At 42.7% G+C, this 19994-nt stretch overlaps 1 protein-coding gene, 1 long non-coding RNA gene and 1 pseudogene across 4 annotated transcripts in view; 1 reads left to right on the forward strand and 2 right to left on the reverse strand.

Annotated features, from left to right (window-relative positions):
- CRHBP (corticotropin releasing hormone binding protein) overlaps positions 1-3189 on the reverse strand; it is a 16707-nt gene extending 13518 nt beyond the window's left edge. The window contains exons 1-4 of one of the 2 annotated variants that reach the window (XM_002744842.5): positions 3015-3189; positions 2536-2629; positions 2060-2217; positions 368-578 (exon numbers count right to left, since the gene is read on the reverse strand). In XM_002744842.5, the coding sequence (XP_002744888.1) occupies positions 368-578; positions 2060-2217; positions 2536-2629; positions 3015-3095 (544 nt within the window). In that variant the 5' untranslated portion in view covers positions 3096-3189. Of the gene's footprint in view, positions 1-367; positions 579-2059; positions 2218-2410; positions 2630-3014 lie in introns of those variants that run through there. The other variant, XM_078365315.1, reaches the window with a different exon arrangement.
- On the forward strand, positions 1565-14771 carry LOC118151496 (uncharacterized). 2 transcript variants are annotated; one of them, XR_013532276.1, is made up of 2 exons: positions 1565-3190; positions 14489-14771. It is a non-coding gene; the product is annotated as an uncharacterized LOC118151496 (long non-coding RNA). The 2 variants fall into 2 exon arrangements; XR_008479677.2 differs by having other exon boundaries at positions 1565-2604.
- On the reverse strand, positions 7612-7655 carry LOC118151967 (U6atac minor spliceosomal RNA; annotated as a pseudogene).
- Positions 14772-19994: the final 5223 nt, after the last annotated feature.

Raw genomic sequence — 19994 nt, forward strand, 5'->3', positions numbered from 1 at the left:
CTGTGCCTGAATATCTCTAAGACTGCAACTTTATATCCCATCCCTCAAGCTTATCCTGGATTAGTGAAATGACTTGGAAGATTAAAGCTTATCACTAAATGCTTTGTAGAACCTGAGGCGATCAGAGCAAGACTTTGGAGAAAAGATAGAATTGTACTCGCCATAAATTAGTATACTACCTAACCTGGGAAATAAATTAAAAACCGTGATTTGATTTTCATAATAATTAATAGACAATATCCTTTAGGTCATTTCTAATTACAAAAAAATTTCCATTCAAGTCATTCCTCAGTTCAAATTTCTTTAAGTTTTTCGACTACCTTCGAAAAGCAGGTCTGATTCCCAAGTTCTGCCTTTTAACACTTACGAAAGAGGTTGGGGTCTGTCTTTATGGTTAATGTGAATCCACTTCCTGGTTTATGGACTCGGAAGAAGATCATGGCCACATTCTGGGAAGATCTGATGCTCCTCCTGCTAAGACCACTCTCACAGAAATCTATGTACCGCTCAGCTGTGGGGAGAGGATGATCCTGGGAACTGGGGAATTTCTCCCCCTTGAGAATCCAACCATCAAATACCTTTGGAAAAAAAATACAGACATAGACGCTATCATTTCCATCAACTCCTGAAGTCAGGGGTGAGTTGAAAAGGTGGGAAAAGTTATCCAGCAATGGGCCTTTGGTCATAAGTGAGAATTGACAGTCTACAATCTGCCTGCTTCCTTTTCACTTGTATACATTGGACGGTGAAGGTTGTTTGCAAGTAATAGGATTAATTAATTATTTTTCTTTATATGCCTTAAAGCTTCCAAAGTAAGTAAACTTCCTTATATTTTATCATTTCAACCACTTTGGTAAATGAAACCACATAGTACGTTTTTACCTTGGTCATATTTTCTACCTCCCACCTTCAGAAGAATTCCATAGAAGAGTAATTTGGGTTTCACTCAGCTTCTCTCACTAGTCATTGAAATTTGAATAAAATATCTCAAAAATCGATAACAAAAGAAAAAACTGGAGCAGCAACTTTATCCGCTAACGGCTATATACATCTATTTTTTTCCTCTCTCTTTTTAAAATATATCATCACATACTACTTTAAAATATCAAAAACTGCTTCAACAGCCAGGCAATGATGGCTGGTATGCTACCTGGGACATTTTGCCTTCACTTGTTAAAATTTGCAATTGAACAAAGGGTCAGTGTCTATCGCCTTGACTCTTAAAACCACCACAGGTCTCCAGTTTAATGAGTCCAATCTAGTCCACATTACAAAATTACCAACAACCCAGCTACAAATTACTTGTAATGCATGTGACAGGTTCCAAAATAATTCTACTTTGGAGATGTTAATCACGATTATTTTAATTGGACAGTAGAGCTCCACCAGCCACCCCAGGTTGCCCTGTTACACTTATGGAGTCTGACGACAGAAAGCAGGGAGGCAGTCAGCTTAGGGGTCTTGTCGTCCCCTCCCACCTGTCTCAATCTAGATGCCCCCTCGGCAGCCAGTTCCCTACTCCTCCAAAATCGGGTCACCAGAGCCCTGAAGACAGCCTCTGTGCGCTCAGAATGGCTCTGCCGAGCGCGGACCAGCAGGAGCGAGGCGGGCTCAGATGTGAGACGCGTGAGGCGGGCCTTCTAACCCAGACGGCTCGCGTGGTGGACCCCAGCGCTCGAGCTTTTCGGTTTTTAATCATATTTCCTCGGCCCGGGACTGCGTCACAGCGTTCCGCGCTGAGAGTTCAAGTCTTTAGACGTTCCCAGGGCCTCGAAAACGCCTAGAAGGGAATTTAGACCACGCAGCGTCCAGAGCCACCGGCCGTAGTCCTACGGGATGGGTGTGGGTCGAGGTCTTTGAGTAACGGCGAGCTTCTTGCCGTGCGGAGGGTCCTCGAGCGCCCCTCTCCGACTCGGACAGCACCGAAGTGTCTCAGAATTGCCACCGGTTACCCACGCTCGGCAGCCCCACGCTGGGCGCAGCGGCCAGCCCTTTCCAACGCTCCCGTGCCCCCACCCACCACACCCCCGGCTGGGCTGGCGGGCGGCAGGCGCCTCACCTTCAAGAAGTCGCCGCCCTGACAGTCGATGGAGACCAGGTCGTAGTGGATGGTGATGAACTCCTCCGGCTCGCTGATGAAGAAGGCGGCGCAGTGCAGCTGCGGCCGGTCGGCGGTGAAGGTGAACTGACCCTGGAGGCTCAGCATATCCAGGCACCCTGGGGGAGGAGGGCACAGGGTAAAGAGTTTCGGCCTGCAGCTGCCGTGGCGACGGCCTCAGGCGGCCCCTCTCCGCGCGCCCCACGCCCAGTCTCTGCGGCACCGAGCGCTCGGAAGCCCAGCCTCGGCTGCGCTGGGTTCCCGCGCCCCAGGCGCGCCACCCCCTCCCGCTCCCAGCTCGCCTCCGCGGACCCATCCCTAGCGAAGCGGACCGCGCCCCTGGCGGTCCAGACCAGCCTCCTCCCCGAGATGCCCGCCAGCCCTCGGCCCTCCGCACAGAGTCCGAGGCTCCTGTGAGCCGGGCAGCCCCGACTCACGCAGAGCGCGGCGGTACGGCTGCTCCCCAGCCAGCTCCCGCTTCAGGTTGGCGCTGAACAGCAGGAAAGGTTCGTAATCCGCCGCTTCCCGCAGCTGGCAGGGAACATAGGTCAATCCGGAAAAGTTCAAGGACTAGGAATGAAAAAGGGGACCAGGAGCGGGGCACCCTCCCTGCCACTCAGCATAGCGAATAAAGAGAGAGGGCTAATGTTTCTCCGGGTCCGGAGAAGACGGGTAGGTCTTAGACTCTCTCCATCCGGCTGGGGTATCTTCAGCAGCCAGAGGAAGGCAGGCAGACAGTCTGGGATGCTCAGACTCAAGGAGGAAGACCAGGATAGGGGAAACCAGGGGCAAGAGAGCATCCAGCAGAGAGAGACGAAACAGCGAACCCCAAAAGGCTGCGAGCAGAGGCAACCTGCCTGCCACCTAGGGCTCGCACGCAAGGAAGGTGAGATGGGTCAGGCCAGGGGTGGCTCACCTCTAGGTACCGGCTTTCCCCTCTTAGAGCCGTCAGGAAGATGAGAACGAAGTGACACTGAAGTTTGAAGTTGGGTGACATGCTGGCCTTGCCTCTGCAGCTGCTGTGCTCTGTTCCGGAGGTCCTGGGCTTTCCTTACCACACCCTCACGCAGACAGACTGAGAGCTGGAAGCTGGTAGGGTCCCTTTGCTGGGTCTCTTTTATAGAGCAATGGGGAGTGGAGGCTCTCTGCCCCTAACTGATCGGAGCTCCGTAACCATGGGTTACCCTGTCTAATTGACAAAGTACGTGGTGATGACGAGGGTCCAGCTCTCAGCCACAAATTTTCAGCGTGGCCCAGCATTATTCACCAAGAATTATTTCAGTCACTACAACTTAGTGCACTAAAGTGTTGGAGAATGAGGTGGAGACAAAGAATAAGGGAGGGCATTTTGTTGACCTGCCAAATGCTACATTATTCTTTTCTGAGGGCATTCAGGGAATTTTCCATTTTGCAAATCAAAGTAACAAAGTTACATACATGCACAATATACTCAAACACATATAGCCTATATTGTGTAGCCTCATCACATAACCTCGGATGGAACCATGCTAGAAATTGTTAAATAATTTAGTATTCATGCAATTACTCATGCCTCTCAGTAAGAAACGTGAGGCATTTTCAGCTTTAAAAAGAGGTAGAACAGAAGAAGTCTGATTTTGCAGAATATTGGAGAAATGCAATTGTAAGCTTTCTTCCTGTCCCTTACTCTTTGCTTTATCCTAGTCCAGTTTCTTATAAGCATTTCTTTCATGGAAAACTAACTCTGGTGTCACTGGACTTCTGGATTTTAGCTGAGCTCTGTCACTTGACCTGAATGTTTGCTTGATGTACACACTCCTAAGCCAGGTAGCTGTAGACATGACCTTCACATCCATCGGAACCACTGAGAGATTAAGACATTCCATTTCATGCCCTCAAATACCTGGATTACTTTAACACTCTGGTAAAAAGAACTGCCGAGAAGCTTTATTATAACTGCTCACCAGCAAATTTACAGGGCTAAAAAAATGACTTGGGGATCCAGAAATAAGTATAAGCTTATCTCTGCTTATTAGGAGAGAAGAGAATTGCTTCTGTGTCCAAAACTGTGGGAAACATGACGATGCTCCACTTTTGCCCTTCCTACCCCTTTCCAGTCTCTGTACAAACATTGTTATTGCAATTATTGCAAATAGTGAGACCATAATTCAAAGTTTTAAAGGAAGGAATGGCTATACTTTTAGTTTTAAAATATTCAAATTAAACAGTAATTATCCTGGCACTGTCAGAACTGGATTATTTTTATGTCAGGACGATTCTGAGCTCTGGAGAGGCTTCCTCTTTGTTGTTTAATCAGGAGGCCTTCCTGCCACAGTCCAACTTTGTAAGCAGTCCTCAGACCACAGACAGTGTGAGGGAAAAGAGTACCCAAAGCTCGTGGACACTGGCCACCATGTCCTTCTCATCCCAAGAGCTGTTTAGATGCCTGAACTTTAAAAAGGTTATAAAGAAAACTGAGAGGAATAAAGGAGGAGAAAAACAAACGATTTGACCCCAACTTGCTGGCCTCAAACATGCCAGGCCATCTTCAGGTTTATCTCCCATCCTTTTTGTGCCTAGAGGGAGCCTCAGGCCTAGTCACCCAGCATGCCATGTCACAGGCCTCTTCCCTTTCTTTTTTTTGAGATGGAGTCTTGCTCTGTCTCCCAGGATGGAGTGCAGTGGCGTGATCTTGGCTCACTACAACCTCTGCCTCTCGGGCTCAAGTGATTCTCCTGCCTCAGCCTCCTGAGTACCAGGGACTACAGGCATGTGCCACCATGCCCAGCTAATTTTTTGTATTTTTAGTAGAGATCCAGGTTTCACCATGTTAACCAGGTTGGTCTCGATCCCCTGACCTCGCCATCCACCTGTCTTGGCCTCCCAAAGTGCTGGGATCACAGGCATGAGCCACCACACCCAGCTAGGTCGTCTTCCCTTTCCCATTGACTTAGCCCCAATTCTTGGCCTGATCCCAGAATTCAGTCCAGCACTCACCTTGAAGACCTCTGCCTTTACCTCTTTGGGGGTCTGGCACCTGGTGTCACTCCAGCTCAGTGTTGCTTTATTAGCATCACCAAGGAGACATTCTTTGCCACCCAGCCCCTTTACAAGCTTATGCACATGTGCACGTGTACACACACACATGCACACAGGCACATGCATGAAAAACAGTGATGTTCCCCCGCTGCTCTCATGATGCCCCCTCCTCAGGAAACACACAGCAAGAGCTGGGAGAAAGAGCGCTAACATAGAGACTAATTTTACAATCATAGCATAGAGTCTGATTTTACTTAATCCACAAATTATAGTACAAGAATAACCTCATTCCCACCAAATTCTAGGTTATAAATTAATGTGTAGTTTTCACCAATTTGGTAAATACCAAGTAAGCCAGTGGAAACTACCTTTTTTTAAAAAAAAGTAACGATAACTAATTGATGGAAACTACAACCTATGGAGGAAAACTAAGATTAAATTAGAAAACAAGGAGAAGCCAGGTAGCCATTCCCTCTGAGAGAAAGTATTAAAAATGGGTGAGAGAAATGGAAGAGTAATTTGGATTAGGCAGAAGAAAAAGTTTCTTGGCAACAAGTAGGCTATGTTTGAGAACTAGGGAGAAATTATTTTTATGGACTGCTTTGATCATTCAAACTTAATATTTGAAAGTTGTTTGTTCAAACTGACTGGATTTTTTTTAATATGTTCTGGATAAATTCAGACTCCCCATGTTGATTGGAAATTACCTCTATGTTAACCTCCATCCTTTTCAAATATTTCAGTTTTTCTTCATCTTTTTCCAGATAGCTTCTCCAGTGTTGCTGTTATACAGTCCCTGATAGGTGCTTTTGGGGTCTTCAACTCTTATGAGGCAGGGTTACTTTCCTTTTGTTAGGTAGGATTAAGACATTTTTTTCTTTTATAAAGCCCCAGAGTGAATTGTCACCTATGTTAAGCCTAAAGATGAAATGAAGGTGGCCTCCCAATAGCCAGATCCAGATTCAATCCATGAACATGGGGGCAGGTGCAGAATTTAAAATTGTGCCAAGACTGAAGAGGTGCACACAGAGGGCTTCTGACACTTCGGCACATAAGCAATGGCAGAGCCTCCACTGGCTGCACTTGGCTTACACAGTCACGTTGTAGGCCATGTTTTCAGGGGCACCACAAAATCCCTTTGCATGCAAGTTAGAAGTTGTAATATGACCTGTAATAATAAATTTTTTATTTTGTTTATCACGTCAACACAGAACATCATTAGTACATGCTTTAGATGAACCTCCTTTTTCCTTTCCTGACTAATCAATTAGCTGAAATGTAAGAAAATTGAACATATGATTGCGTTCTTTAAGAAATAAAGACTACTGACTAAAACTCATTGTAGTTAGCCAACAACAACCAAGCACATGTCAGTTGCTTTCAAGATGACTTGCTTGAATTAATTTAGCTATTATTTTTATTGATTGTAGTAAGAAGAGTTAAAACATGAGATCTACTCTTATTATTATTTTTTTTGAGATGGAGACTCTGTCGCCCAAGCTGGAATGCAGTGGCGTGATCTTGGCTCACTGCAACCTCCACCTCCCGGGTTCAAGCGATTTTCCTGCCTCATCCTCCCAAGCTGAGACTAGGTGCATGCCACCACACCCAGCTAATTTTAGTAGAGACAAGGATGCCACCATATTGGCCAGGTTGGTCTCAAACTCCTGACCTCGTGATCTGCCCACCTCAGCCTCCCAAAGTGCTCGGATTATAGGTGTGAGCCACTGTGCCTGGCCACGAGATTACTCTCTTAAAATATATTTAAGTGTGCAACACAGTATCATCAACTATAGGCACAACATAGTACAACAGATCTCTGGAACTTACTCATCTGGCATAGCTGAAACTTTATACCCATTTTACCCTCCTCCCAATCCCTGCAACCATCATTGTACTGTCTGCTTCTATGAGTCTCACTACTTTAGATACCTCGTCTAAGTGGAATCATGCAGTATTTGCCCTTTCGGCTGGCTTCTTTCACTTAGCATAATGTCCTCAAGGTTCATCCATGCTGTAGTGTATGAGGACTTCCTCTTAGTCCATTGTATGTATATACCACATTTTCTTTATTTATTCATCAACATTTAGGTTGTTTCCATATCCTAGCTGTTGTCAATAGTGGTGCAATGAACATGGGAGTGTAGGCATCTCTTCAACATACTGATTTCAATTCTTTTGGAAAAATACCCAAAAGTGGGACTGCTGAACCATATTATAGTTCTATTTTTATAAAAACTTTTAACTTCAGGAGTACATGTGCAGGTTTGTCACATAGGTAAATGTGTGTCACAGAGGTTTGTTGTACAGGTCATTTCATCACCCATGTATTAAGCCTAGTACTCAATAGGTATTTTTCCCGATCCTCTCCCTCTTCCCACCCTCCATCTTCCAATAGGCCTCAGTATGTGTTATTTTCCCTTATGTGTCCACGTGTTCTCATCATTTAGCTCCCACTTGTAAGTGAGGACACACGGTATTTGATTTTCTGTTACTCTTGTCAAGGGGAATGCTAACCTTCTCACCTTTTATACAATACTCTATTTTAATTTTTTGAGGAAACTCCATACTTTTTCCGTAATGGCTATGCTAATTGCCATTTCCTCTAACAGTGACTAGGGTTTCCTTTTCTCCCTGCCAGCACTTGTTATCTTGTATCTTTTTTATAATAGCCATTAGAGGCCAGGCGCGGTGGCTCAGGCCTGTAATCCCAGCACTTTGGGAGGCCGAGGCGGGTGGATCATGATGAGGTCAAGAGATCGAGACCATCCTGGTCAACATGGTGAAACCCCGTCTCTACTAAAAATACAAAAATTAGCTGGGCATTGTGGTGCATGCCTGTAATCCCAGCTACTCAGGAGGCTGAGGCAGGAGAATTGCCTGAACCCAGGAGGTGGAGGTTGCGGTGAGCCGAGATCATACCATTGCACTCCAGCCTGGGTAACAAGAGTGAAACTCCATCTCAAAAAAAAAAAAAAGAAAGAAAGAAAAAACAAACAAATAGCCATTAGAACAGTTTCGAGGTGGTATTTCATTGTGGATTTGATTTGCATTTTCTCGATCATTGGTGACATTGAGCATCTTTTCATATACTGGTTGGCCATTTGTATGTCTTCTTTGGAGAAATGTCTATTAAAGTCCTTAGCCCATTTTTAAAATGACTTATTAGGTTTTTTGCTGAGTTGTAGGAATTTCTTATACATTTTGGATATTAACCACTTATCAGACACATAGTTTGTAAATATTTTCTTGCATTCTGTAGGTTACCTTTGTACTCTGCTAATCATTTCCTTCACTATCCAGAAGCTATATATTTATTTCCTTAGAGACAGAGTCTCACTCTGTTTCCCAAGCTGGAGTGCAGTAGCACAATTTCAGCTCATTGCAACCTCTGCTTCCTGGATTCAAGCAATTCTCCTGCCTCATCCTCCCCAGTAGCTGGGATTACAGGTGTGCACCACCACATCCAGGGGTTTCACCCTGTTGGCCATGATGGTTTCAAACTTTGGACCTCACACGATCCACCTGCCTCAGCCTCCCAAAGTGCTGGGATTACAGACGTGAGCCACACTGCTCTTGGCCTGCAGAAGCTTTTTAGTTTGATGTAGTCCCACTTGACTATTTTTGTTTTTGTTGCCCGTGCTTATAGTGTCATACCCATGAAATCATTGCCAAGACCAATGTCATGATGCTTTTTCCTGTTTTCTTTAGAAATTTTGTAGTGTCAGGCCTTACACTTAAGTCTTTAACTCATTTTGAGTTGAGTTTTGTGTAAGATGTAAGGTAAAGGTTCAATTTTATTCTTTTGTGTGTGGATATCCAGTTTTCCCAGCACCATTTGTTGAACAGATTATCTCTTCCCCCTTATGTATTCTTGGCACCCTTGTTGAAGATAAGTTGACCATATATTTGTGGATTTATTTCTGGGCTCTCTGTTCTGCTCAGTTGGTCTATATGTCAGTCTTTATGCTCATAACATATTGTTTTAATTACTGTAGTTTGTGATATATTTTGATATCAGGAAGTGTGGTGACTCCTGCTTGCTTTCTTTCTCAAGATTGTTTTGGCTATTTGAGGTCTTTTTGGTTTCACATGAGTTTTATAATTATTTTTCTATTTCAGTAAAAAAATGATTTGGCTATTTTTTAATGCAACTGTTTTTAGTAGATAGGGTTTATTTTTCATGTGTGTTTGAGATCAGGAAGGAAGAAACTAAGCACGTACCCTTTGGGGAACTAGTATAAATCAGCCTTTGAATGAGATGCTAACGTGCCAGCTATTTTCAACCCAAATGATGATCAACAGTCAGTAAAAGTTCAAACTTTTCAGGATTGCAAGTGACTGATATCAACTTGAGCTTAAGCCAAAAGGGAAATTTATTATCAGGACACGAAGACTTCTTCCAGAATACATGGAGGGCCAGGGCGGGGAGGATTAAAGGCAGGAGCTTAAATGTTACTGCCCAGTCTCTCTGTCTGCTAGCTGACTTTCCTGACATCCACAGTCCCTGTGGTGGTAAACAAGCCACCAACAATTCTAAGTTTTACATGTTACTGTTAAATAAAAATAAAATAAAATAATGTGCTCCACAAAATTGTAGGAAGAGGCCCAGAGGCCAGGGGTAGGATCTTTAGGATCTTGTCATAACAGGACTGTTCTTAGTGCAGCCATAGGGATAGAGAAGGGAGAAGCAGTTTTCAGAAGAAGGGATGCTGAATCCACAAAATAATAGGTATCCACAAAAGAGTAAAACAAAACAAAGCTGGATTCAATGATGTCTTTGATTGTAAATTTTCTCACATGGAAAGTGGTGATATACACTAAGAATTATTGTAGAGATCAAATAGTATAATATATATAATACATAAAGGATATATTTAAATGATAGCTGTTATTAAATTATACCAACCATATTATATGTCTTTATCACTAGTGTTTTACTCCTAATAATAATAATTTTATACAAGTGCATGTATAGGGTATGTTTTTCATATAATTATTAAATCAGAATGAATGACTTCATATTAGAACATTAACAGACTTTAAAAGCCACAGTTAGCAAAAGAGAGAACTAAGTTAAAATATAATTATAGAACTGCATTTCAAAGGATTAGCTAGGAGTGGTTCCCATTAAAGATTATAGAGTAGTTCAGCTGCATCAGAGAGAAGAGCTGAAATATAGAGTGTAGTGAAATTGAGAAGACTGAAGAAAAGGAGAACTGGAAATTATAAAGCAGAAACAGAAAATAAAATAAGTAGGAACTGCCCAAAAGAAGTAGTAGTATTCTGATCCCATATCAAGGATTGTTGAATGACATCATCTGTTAAGGCCTAGGAACACTGGGAATAAGAAAGTGGTGATTTCGTGAGAAGGCTTTCAAAGAGTAATGATGGCAGGAAAAGGATGAGAGATTAAGGGATCTATCTGCCCAGGTTGTCACAGTGAGTCAGAAACAAAGTCCAGACTAAAGAGATCTCTACGTCCAGCTAGGTAGTCAGTCCTTTACAGACAACAGCCTTGGAAATTAACCAAATGACTAGACTAGCAGCAAAAAAAAAAAATGAGATGGCGCAGGTCAAAGCAAGACACCTGCGGATGGATAACTGAAGGAGACTGGGAACTGTTCATGTTTGCACAATAGCCTTTGGAGTGACACTGTTACCTCAGCTCCCTTCAGCCTTACTCTAAAATAATGCCACAACTAACATCTAGTCAGTAGATCATAATGAAATGCCATTTAACATCCCTCACTGCCTGCATCAAAGGGAAAAGTACTGCCAGGTCCAGAACCGTTGGTGTGTCTGTCATTAAGTAGTGGTGACGCATGGGCATGTAACATCAGCCTCTTCCCTGACGGCAGAGAAATGAAGTGTAAAGAGTCTCATTCCTTAATGCCTTAGAATAGATCTAAAAGAGAAAAGTCTGCCAGCTTCGTTCAGTGACACAAGAGGATCTAAATAAGGACAGTGGAAGAGAAAACTGCAAGCTAGGCGTTGTTTACTTATCTGTGGTGCCTCCTGGCCTCACCTTGGTGGGACCTGCCAGCAGCCAGCCTGCTCCTCCCCTCTGCCAGCCTACCCCCTTCTACCCACCCTCCTTCCTTTTTTGAGCAAACCCTAATGAACAGATTCAGTTGTGTACTCATAGTATTTTTTTATATAGCTTGGAGAGCCTGTATCATATTTTATTCTAACTTGTAATATGTCTATTTTCCACCCTAAATGCAAATGCCTCCAAATTCCACCATGCATCTCACCCATCTTCCTCCAGAGTGTCCGGCACACATACACCTGGCACTCCTGGGAAGTGCCTAAAAGAAAATTGAATGAAGGAGCTTCTTAGGTGGAAACCTAGTTATAAATTAGGGAGTAGTCACCACTAAAATACTGCTGACAGCATCTGAAGATGTGGCACCAGCCAGGCAATGAGAGTCCAATGGTAAAACATCAGGAAAAGGAGGAGGTGCTGAAAGGATTCCTGGATCGCCTCTAAAAGCCCAGAGTCAGCTCTGCAGTGTGGGAGCAGCACAAGGTGGGGAGCAAGCTGGAGGGACAGGGCATGGATAGGGTGAGGCAAGTAGGGGACTCCCAGGGACACAGAAGTTAAGGGGGTACCAAAAAAACTCAGTCATGATAAATAAAATTATAATGCAATCTGTTATAAAATAAAAATTAATGCAAAAATCTGTGCTGAAAAAAAACTATAAGTTTTAAATAAATACACTGTGTCAGTGACTTTTCCTTTTGCCTCAGGCCCCTTTCTGGTTTCTGGATGTGTTGGCTAATAGAATGGAAACAAAAGGACCCTGGATTGGATGTCCCAAGTCCTGGACCCCTGGCTGGGAGCATGGGGTCATTCTCCTCATCTCTGAGATGAAGGACGTGGGAGTAAATATCAGAATCACTGCAGGAGTCAGAGAGTGTCTCAAATTGGGTAATTTGAGGAGTTTAATAAAAGGACTGTTTACAAGGTGTGGGCAGTGTGCAGGAAAAAAATGCAAGGAAGTGTGAAGTGTCCCAGGACCAAGAGCAGAGAGGAGCTGTCACGCAGCATCCTGAGCACAGAACAGGGGTAGGAGGACACAGACAGGAACAGGAGGGGCAAAAGGAAGACATCCAGCCCTGGGAGCAACCGGGTCTCTAAGGTCCTGCCATGATTTTAAAACTTCTCTGCAAATTCTTTGACACTCTTCCCACAAAAAGATAGAGGCGAATTCTCTTTCCATGTGACTTCTTGGAAAAAAGTTAGAAAAAAGCAAAATGCCTTCAGCCCATAGTTCTCTCTCTCTCATGCAAATGTGCCTTTGGTGTCCTGAGCCACCATGAAGAAGTCCAGCTACTATGAAGGACTGTGCTGGAGAAGTCACATGGAGAGACCACATACAGGGAGATGCCCTGGAGCCCTAGCTGTTTCAGTCCTCAAATGTTTGATCATCCCAGTCTGGGTACCAGAGGTGTGAGTAAAGAAGCCCAGTTCCAGCCACCATCTGACTGCACCATCATGAGAGAACCCAAGGCAGAACCATCCCATTGAGTACTTCCCAATACCCAACCCACAGGAACCATGAGATAATAAATGGCTGTTGTTTTAAGCCACTAAGTTTTGGAGTGAAGCATTATTCAGGAATAGATGACTAATACAGGCCCTTTCCATGTCTAATTTTCTACCTTCTCTGGGGCTCTGAACTGGGGAGTCCCCAAGTGCTCCAGCTATATGACAACCTTTGTCTGTGAAGCCCTTGAGCTGAATCACCATCTGTAAGGCATAGCGTTGGGCCCAGATAGCTATTTCTGAACTGAATCAACACCTGTACAAACAAGCTGACTGGTTCCAAGCTCAACTTGTGGGGGTATAGGAAGTGGCTAAAGAGCATATACTAAACACCTCAATGTCTCAGCCCTGAACCCAGCATGCTCTCACCAGCTGCTGTTAGAATTACGTATGAAAGATCAATAAACCCTGCTCCCTTTTCACTGCTGACATTTTAACATTTCTAATCATTACTATTGTGCAAACAAACAAGGTTCCTCTAAGTCATATAGGGGAAAGCGGTCATTTAATATTAAAGAAATCAGAGTTTCATTTTGTTGTTTTGCCAATATAAGAGTTATACTTGGCTGGGTGTGGTGGCGCATACCTGTAATCTCAGCACTTTGAAAGGCCGAGGCAGGAGGATCACCAGAGGTCAGGAGTTTGAGACCAGCCTGGCCAACATGGTGAAACCCTGTATCTACTAAAAATACAAAAATTAGCTACGCACAGTGACAGGTGCCTATAGTTCCAGCTACTTGGGAGGCTGAGGCAGGAGAATTACTTGAACCTGGGGGGCGGAGGTTACAGTGAGCAAAGATCACACCCCTGCACTTCAGCCTAGGCAACAAAGCAAGAGTCTGTCTAAAAAAGGAATTTAAAAAGTAATAATAGTTATATAGTAGGTCCCATTCATGTTTTTAAATATCATGGTATAAAACTGACCAGAATGCTGAATACCTTAGAGTTAAAAAGTAAACATCCATAACCAACTGAAAGTGCTGTAATTGCCAAAATTTGAACAATTTGAGCAACAAAATAAAGCAATATGATTATAAACCAGTGAATAAATTTCTACAAATCCATAATATAAATAAATAATTGAATAAATTAATAAATAGGGAGAAGAGACAAGTCTCCTGTCCAGAAGAATCCCAAATAATTTACGTTGATTCTCTGCCATCAAGGAAGGGAGCATAACTCTGTGCTTCACATAGTGACTTCCCTCCAAAGAGAATAACATGAGAAGGGGGAAGGGAGAGGTTGAGAAGCCTGACAAACGCTGTCTTAATCCCAGTCCATATCAACAGTGATGCATCACATTGGTAGTATCTACCCTGTGTACTGTCTCTTCTCATGCTGCTAATAAGGACATACCCAAGAGAGTAATTTATAAAGAAAAAGAGGTTTAATGGACTCACAGTTTCACAGGGCTGGGGAAGCCTCATAATCATGACAGAAGGTAAAGGGGGAGCAAAGGCATCTCTTACATGGCAGCAGGCAGGAGAGTGTGTGTAAAGGAACTGCCCTTTATAAAACCATCAGATCTCGTAAGACTCATTCACTATCCCAAGAACAGCATGGGAAAAACCCACCGCATGATTCAATTACCTCCCCAGGTCCCTCCCACGGCACATAGGGATTATGGGTGCGACAATTCAAGATGAGATTTGGGTGGAGACACAGCCAAACCATATCACCTTAAAAACAAAAACCTGGGATCCCAATTCACAATGCCAAAAGGAAAAAAAAAAATAGGCTGAAAGTTGAGTCATTCAAGAAACTGTCTTTCCTTTTGTTCCTAAGCAGATAGCTACTGATAAAAGGTTATATCTCCACAGGTAGCTACTCTGCCATCATCCTATCTTATGGAAGGTGCTGATTTTCTGAGACCAGAGGAATACACAGTTGACTGTTCCCCTACCTGCTCCTTTCCTCTTGCAACATGTGGATTAGCATACCCTCCCTTTTTCCCCTCCAGCCTGCTGTTCCCCTTTAAATATTGAAGCCCTTAAATTCATCTTTGGAGAAAGGCATGGACCGCAGACTGTTTTGTGATTCCTTGTTCTTTTCTTCCAGGCATATCCTTAACCTTGGCAAAATAAACTTCTAAATTAATTGAGACCTGCCTCAGATACTTTTTGGTTTACAATATGATGTGATGAAATGGTAATTTACCACTGGTAAGTTTTTTACCTTACTTCCTCTCATAAATCCTGATATGGTTTGGATGTGTGTCCCCACCCAAATCTCATGTTGAAATGTAATCCCCAGTGTTGCAGATGGGGCCTGGTGGGAGAAGATTGGCTCATGGGGGCAGATTTCTCATGAATGGTTTGGCAGCATCCCCTTGCTACTGTCCTCATGATAGAGAGTTATCAAGAGATCTGGTTGTTAACATGTGTGGCACCTCCCCTCTCCTCTTGTTCCTGCTTTCACCATGGGACACGCCTGCTCCCACTTCACCTTCAGTCATGAGTAAAAGCTCTGCGAGGCCTCCCCAGAAGCTGAGTGATGTTGGTGCCATGCTTGTACAGCCTGCAGAACCGAGAGCCAATTAAACCTCTTTACAAATTACCCAGTCTCAGATATTTCTTTATAGCAATGCAAGAACTGTATTAGTCAAGAGTCCTCTAGAGAACCCTGGAGAATGGGCTAATACAAACCCATAATAACCCAATCTAATCATAAGTAAAACAGACAAATTCCAACAGAGGGGCATCCTGACCAGTACTTCTCAAAATTGTCAAGATCATCGAAAACAAGAAAAGTCTGAGCAACTGTCCCGGTCAAGGGGACCCTTAGGAGATATGACAAGTAAATGTAACGGAGTAGCTCAGGTGGACTCCTGGACCAGAAAAAGAATAATTGGTAAAACCTAAAGAAATCTGAATAAACTATGGACTTTAGTTAATACTATTATGTAGAGATTGATTCATGAGGCCAAGCGTGGTGGTTCATGCCCATAATCCCAGAACTTTGGGAAACCAAGGCAGGCAAATCACCTGAGGTCAGGAATTTGAGACCAGCCTGGCCAACATGGTGTAATTCCATCTCTACTACAAATACAAAAATTAGCCGGGTGTGGTGGTGCACCCCTGTAATCCCAGCTACTCAGGAGGCTGAGACAGAAGAATAGCTTGAACCCAGGAGGTGGAGGTTGCAGTGAGCCAAGATTGCACCATTGCACTCCAGCGTGGGCAACAAGAGCAAAACTCCATCTCAAAAAAAAAAAGGAAGGGGGGCAGGGAATTAAACACCAATTTTGTTTCATATTATTTCACCCTTTATATGATATATAAAAATTTGCAGCCCCAAACTTGTTTTTTATTTACATCTTAGACATTGGAAGAGCAGAGCAGTCAAAGAATAATAGTGCCAAGGTTTTTTTTCTAACAAAATCTGTTTTTTCTCTAATCTGAAATATATGATTCTAAAGAAATAAATCATTTGTAATTGTCTGGGTGGGGCGGTCATAATAGGTTGCCTTAAAGTTACCGGCCATGTTATAGCGAGGCAGTGGGATGTGAAGACAGGGATGCATATTTCAAATTTTCAGGTTTAGGTTTAGAATATTTTTTTGCATGATGAGCAAACAAAGGAATAGAGGTACGTTCTATTAGTTTAAAAACATGGGGCCCAGGAACAACTTGATATCTATATGGGGAAAAAACACAATCTCTACTTCACACCATACATAAAAATTAATTTGAGATGGGTCACACACATAGACATGAGAGCTAAAACTATAAAATATGTAGAAGAAAACACAGGGGAATATCTTTGCAATCTTGGGACAGGTAAAGATTTCTTAGGTTACAGAAAGTGCTATCATTAAAAAACTAATAAACTTCATTAACATTAAACATTTCTGTTCATCAGAAGACACTGCAAGGATTCAGAAAGCAATGCCCCCAAGTGAAGGCTTCAGAAGCAGCCTCAAAAGTAAAGTTTCTCTGACTCTCCTGCCCTCCTGTCTCTCACCTCTCATTCTTTCTCAAGGCAAGCCATAGAAACGAGAATTTTTCTTCTACAAATGGTTCACAAAAACCAGAACCCCAAAAATCTCCAATGACAGCCATAAAACGTAAAATATGACTCTAACCTTCCCCTGCCTTTCTGAGTAAGAACTGGCCATGAAGAAATTGTCTTACCTACCATGTTTGATTGTATGTCATGGATCTACCTTTTCAGAAAGGGTCCTGGCCCATACCTGGGAGGAAGGCCAAGAAGAATCTGAATAGACAGGCATTTCTGGGTTCCCCTCTCTGTCTATTCCCAGTAGGTCATACCCTTTTTGATCAATCACATTTCTTTTTTTTTTTTTTTGAGACGGAGTCTCACACTGTTGCCCAAGCTAGGGTGCAATGGCTCGATCTCACCTCACTGCAACCTCCGCCTCCTGGGTTCAGGCAATTCTCCTGCCTCAGCCTCCTGAGTAGCTGGGATTACAGGCATGTGCCACCATGCCCAGCTAATCTTTTGTAATTTTAGTAGAGACGGGGTTTCACCATGTTGACCAGGATGGTCTCGACTTCTTGACCTCATGACCCACCTGCCTCGGCCTCCCAAAGTGCTGGGATTACAGGCTTGAGCACAGCTTTTTTTTTTATTGTAGACATCAAGCGATCTGCCCACCTCGACCTGCCAAAGTGATGGGATTATATGCATGAGCCACTGTGCCTGGCCTACCAACATTTTGTGAATTGTAAAATATATAATATGTAGGGAAGAATATATAAAATGCATATTTAAAATTTAAGTAAAATAATAAAATGTATTATTATACTATCCATACTACTACCACTCTAGTTCTTTAAAAAAAAAATCAAACATTACCAGGGTATTACCCCAGTTGCAACCCCTTCCTCCTCGTTACATAGGGCAAGAGTATTCATTCCCTTCCTTTTCTTTTGGTGATATCACTTACATATGTGTCCTTAGGTGATATGTTGCTTAATTTTGCAATCTTGAGGGGCAAGCATAAATTTAGCCTTTATGAAGATGCCATTTCCAATCTCTTATCTGGAAGGGTCAGAGTCTGGCTGTTGGTATCCTGGACCTGAGTGGAAAGGTCAGGGAGGGCTCTGCAGCCAGGATTTGCTGAGCATTAGATCACTTATTCTTTCTGTTTTGGGTATGACGGTCAGACTTCCGACTGTGTATGGTGTCCACATAGAGAGAATAAGCTTTCATGCTTCTGTCGGGTGAAGGATGAGGGACTCAAGGGCTGAGGAATGACAGGAAAGACCGTATATTGAGATCCCACAGCTTCTCAGACAACCTTTCCCAGTGCTCCTTCCTTCAGTGCCCTAACCACCTCTTCCCTCGTCCCATCTCCATCCGCAGTGGCAATTCTGGGCAGGATTCTGCAGCCTAAAGCAGCCTGGTTCATTTACCCACTGCGGTCTTGAGGCTAGGCTTTTAGGAGCCCACCAAACCAGTTTCCACAATGTTTCCAGCTTCCAAAATATTCTTGCTGTTGTTTCCTTCTTGGGTGTGTGTTGGGGGTTGGGGATGGGGGAACTTTAATGGAGTTTTGGGAGAGAGTGAAATTGGATGCTGGTTCAATCTGCCATCCTCACTTCACAAATATTTTTTAATTGGCTTTTTTCTTTATTATACCAAAAAATTATATGTCCATGGTTTTAAAAATGTTTAAAATATAGATAAATAAAAAGGAAAAAACATAAATCAGCCTTAATCCTACCATGTAGATAGAAACATGGTTAACATTTTGGTATTTATCCTTTCAGATATATGCATAATTTTTCTTATAAAAATAAGATTATAGTGTACATACCAATTTGCAATATGATTTCTCATTTTTAAATGTTATTTTTACCAGATGGAATAAGATTTCTTCATGTCACATATCACAAACATGTTTTTATGTCATTAAATATACTTTTTCCACATCATTTAAATGGGCACACAGCATTTTACTGGCATCAGATTTTATTTAATCAATCCCCTATTGATGGACATTTCTGTTTTTTCTAATATAGTAATTTACTATTGTAATAAAACCAATATATAATTAAGAAGATATTATTTTGGCTGGATCACGCCTGTAATCCCAGCACTTTGGGAGGCTGAGGTGGGCAGATCAGGAGGTCAGGAGTTTGAGACCAGCCTGGCCACATGGTGAAACCCCGTTTCTACCAAAAATACAAAAATTAGCCAGGCATGGTGGTGCACACCTGTAATCCTAGCTACTTGGGAGGCTGAGGCAGGAGAATCGCTTGAACCCTGGAGACAGAGGTTGCAGTGAGCCGAGATCACACCATTGCATTCCAGCCTGGGTAACGAGCAAAACTCCATCTCAAAAAAAAAAAAGAAAAAGTCATTATTTTGAGTCTTTAGACTTAAAGCTAAAGGCTTATGCCAATGAATTCTGAAAGGTGATATCCTTTGAGTTGAGGGTCAAGGATAAAATCAACAGACCAGGGAGAAGGTTAGTAACACATCTAGTATCAGAGGCACGTTAGACCAATTACTTTTCATAAAATTTTGAACACTCTGAATCAGATATGTTTCCCCAACATTCACCCATTGCCTTGCTTTCCATGTAGAGGAGAAATTGAAAGAAAAAGAATAGAAGCATGAGGCCAGACTGAGCAAAGCGGTTGCTTAATTTATGATACTAAGATGGTGGATTTTAGATTGCATTTCATAGCCCACTATTCCTGTCTGTGAAGACCTCTGGGTGTTCTGAGATCGAGAAAGGTCAAATTAATCTCAATCATGTGTCAAATTAGTAATCAGATTAATTCCATATTGTCACCTGCTCTTTGGCAGGTTTGATAAACCACATGTTAAATTGATTATGCAAATAATTTTAGCTAAATTGAAACATCTGTTCCACACATCACCAGATTTCAAGGTGAAAGTCTTCCTGAAGGTGAGTTTTCAGTCCCCCACTAAATACAACATGTCTTTTGCCTACATTGTGCATTGGTTTGCCAGCAATGGAAATTCGCCATTTGTGTCTTTCTTTACTTATTGCCAGGCATTGAGGTGCTACATTTTGGCAGCATTGGATGATAAGCTAGTTTGTTTTTCATACATAATATATGTTGACATAAACCATAAAATTGGGAATGAGAAATATGGCATGACTATAAGAGATTTATCTTTTCATTTCATAAAAGGATAAGTCATGGGGCCACAGAAGACAAATAAGATGGATGTGCTGGAACTCACTCCAGGAGACCCCAACAAAATATATAGTTAAGAACTCCTAGAGTCTTATTGTCTTAGTCTGTGCTGCTATAACAAAATGCCACACACTGGGTAATTTATAAACAGAAACTGATTTCTCACTGTTCTGAAATCTGGGAAGTC

Source organism: Callithrix jacchus, chromosome 2, assembly GCF_049354715.1.
Source record: "Callithrix jacchus isolate 240 chromosome 2, calJac240_pri, whole genome shotgun sequence".
Taxonomy (NCBI): domain Eukaryota; kingdom Metazoa; phylum Chordata; class Mammalia; order Primates; family Cebidae; genus Callithrix; species Callithrix jacchus.